General features: G+C 32.5%; 2 protein-coding genes across 2 annotated transcripts in view; both read right to left on the reverse strand.

Annotated features, from left to right (window-relative positions):
• Positions 1 to 4: 4 nt before the first annotated feature.
• On the reverse strand, positions 5 to 2,431 carry LOC109585889 (tyrosine-protein kinase receptor UFO-like; the record flags this gene model as incomplete). The annotated part of the gene is made up of 7 exons (XM_020002033.1): positions 2,346 to 2,431; positions 1,880 to 2,113; positions 1,614 to 1,745; positions 1,490 to 1,570; positions 622 to 952; positions 217 to 403; positions 5 to 145 (listed from the first exon to the last, which is right to left on the reverse strand). Coding segments are annotated over exons 2-7 (1,038 nt in total), but the record flags the coding sequence as incomplete, so codon positions are not given.
• LOC109585890 (scavenger receptor cysteine-rich domain superfamily protein-like) overlaps positions 2,066 to 2,437 on the reverse strand; it is a 1,424-nt gene continuing 1,052 nt past the window's right edge. Inside the window, exon 6 of the mRNA XM_020002034.1 lies at positions 2,066 to 2,113. Coding sequence (XP_019857593.1) covers positions 2,066 to 2,113 — 48 coding nt within the window. The remainder of the gene's footprint in view (positions 2,114 to 2,437) is intronic.

Here is a 2,437-nt window from a genome sequence, read left to right on the forward strand (position 1 = left end):
ACATTTCCTGTGAGCAGGCTCCATTATGTGGACACTGCAATCGTCCTCCAGTATCCAGTAACTCTACTACTCCTATTGGATCCAGACCAGGATATGGTACCTTACCAAGACTGAACACTTCCCAACAAAGAACACCATAAGACCACTGTAAATAAAAATAAAATTAAAAAATTGATAGTGATTGCATTTAAATTACAATGGAAAATGAATACTTACAACATCTGATTTTTCAGAGAACAGTCCATCATGAAGACTCTCTAATGCCATCCATTTCACTGGTAGTTTAACTGTTGATGATCCTGAGTTATTATCACTGCCCTTTAGTTGCCTGAAGTAATTGCAGGCATATATGTCCTCAGATAGTCCAAAATCTGCCACTTTGATAACACCATTATCATCAATCCTAACGTACATAGTACAAATGCATTAAACTTTTTTACGTATAACTATAATTATTATGCATTCTCTTTCTAACAAAATTACAAAGTAAGGCATAAATAGATAAAAATATGACATAATAGGGTTCCTTTAGGGGCTGAAAAAGTTATTATGGTGTTTGAATAAAGAGGAAGCCACTCAATATACTGAGTTCATAAACAATGCACTGTGCAAAAGACTTACATGCAATTTCTAGCAGCAAGATCACGATGAATGAATTTCTGGGAAGCTAAGTAAGACATTCCATTAGCAACTTGTAAACAAATGGAGAGTAACTGTTTCCTGACATTCAGTATAATATCCTCTTCACTGGTATCAGCTACTGTAAAATTAGGCCTCTCTTTCTTGAGGTAAGACAATAAACTTCCTCTTGACATGAAAGGCATAATAATGTATGGAGCTGGTCCAAGATCAAGACACACACCAATCAGTGGTAATACATTTAAATTATCAAATGACATCATTATAATGCACTCATCCAATAAGGAATCAATGTCACTCTCTTTATAAAAACCTATTAAAATTGTGAAAGTATAAAGTATGAATGCAAATACACAGTTAGGTACATGTTTCAATAATATTTACAATGTATAAACGCAATCATTTGCATTTAATAATAATAATTACCCTACGTTTATTGTACTCAGTAATTAACACCTAACAAGTGGACTGTTAATGTAAAGCTATTCAAATGTAAGAGCTGTTGAGTGATTGCTAAACACTATTGATTAAATCTAATTAGTACACAGCGATAAGTGAGAACTTGATGTTTTATCAGTTAAAGCTGAGTAGAAAGAGAGATAGAGAGCTCAAAGAACAAACACCGGAGAGATGCAAGCAATTATTAATAAGAATAAAAAAGAAAAGAAGTGTGCATTTCATAAATTATACTTTGTATGCATAGGATGTGGGTAACAATATGATAGCCTAGAAAATGCATACACCCATAATGTTACAATAACAGACTGCCCAATCATTTTATTCCTTTTACAATTTAAATATATATCATAATGCAAGACTGTACGATAAGTATTATTATTCATTACCCAACCTTTTAATGTTTTCACAGCTACTGCTTTTGGCAATTGAGTGTTACTTGTCATTACACCACGATACACTATACCAAATTCACCTAAACAAAAAGCTAAAACTAATTAATTTAATGTTGCTCAAACCTTGTCCAACAGTTTCTTGTATTTCAATGATTGATCCTGATATTATATAATCTGATAACTGATCTATGTACTTTGATGAGATGTCAATTGGTTTGCTAGAATTACAAACGTTTTCTCTACTGCTCTCTGAAACTACAAACATACAAGTAATATGAGAGAGTACGATGTGTATTGACTACATTAGTAATTTTAGCACATGCTTGTACATGCCAATAATGAAGTCTATAAAATGCTACAGCAATTTTAATATAGATAGTTTTACTTACGTAACAAAGGCTTGGAGGGAATTGCATGCAGCACTAGATCTGTCTTATTTTCCTTCATATTTGCTCTCCTCTTAATCAAACAGAAAATGAATAACACTGCTATAAATACTACCAGTAGAACTAGTGGAATAGTGACTGCTAATGGGATTAATACTGATGTTAACATGAATGAAGAAGCAGTAGGAATCACAGTAGGAATGACAGTTGATGCTGACAGGATAACTGAGGAAGTATCTGTAGTAAAATTAAATTTAATCGTTATAGTATGAGAAGCTGTACAATTATTGCAAACACAGTAACTGTATGTACACAAAAAGTGTAATCAAGCACTTGGTAAACTTCGTCAATCACAAGTCAATAACTGATCATGTAATCTTAAGCTAAACTAGCAATTATTTTGTGCTTAAAACATAAAACAGATGTTATGAATCATTAAAAGTTGTGTATTTAATCACTGAAAAATTACCTGTCACAGGCAGTAAACACCTCCATTAGAGCAACAGTCCCTAGTCAAATTTAGAAAATCAATTAGCTGATCAGTATTGTTACATGATGGTA

Source organism: Amphimedon queenslandica, unplaced genomic scaffold (assembly GCF_000090795.2).
Source record: "Amphimedon queenslandica unplaced genomic scaffold, v1.1 AMPQUscaffold_12988, whole genome shotgun sequence".
NCBI lineage: Eukaryota > Metazoa > Porifera > Demospongiae > Haplosclerida > Niphatidae > Amphimedon > Amphimedon queenslandica.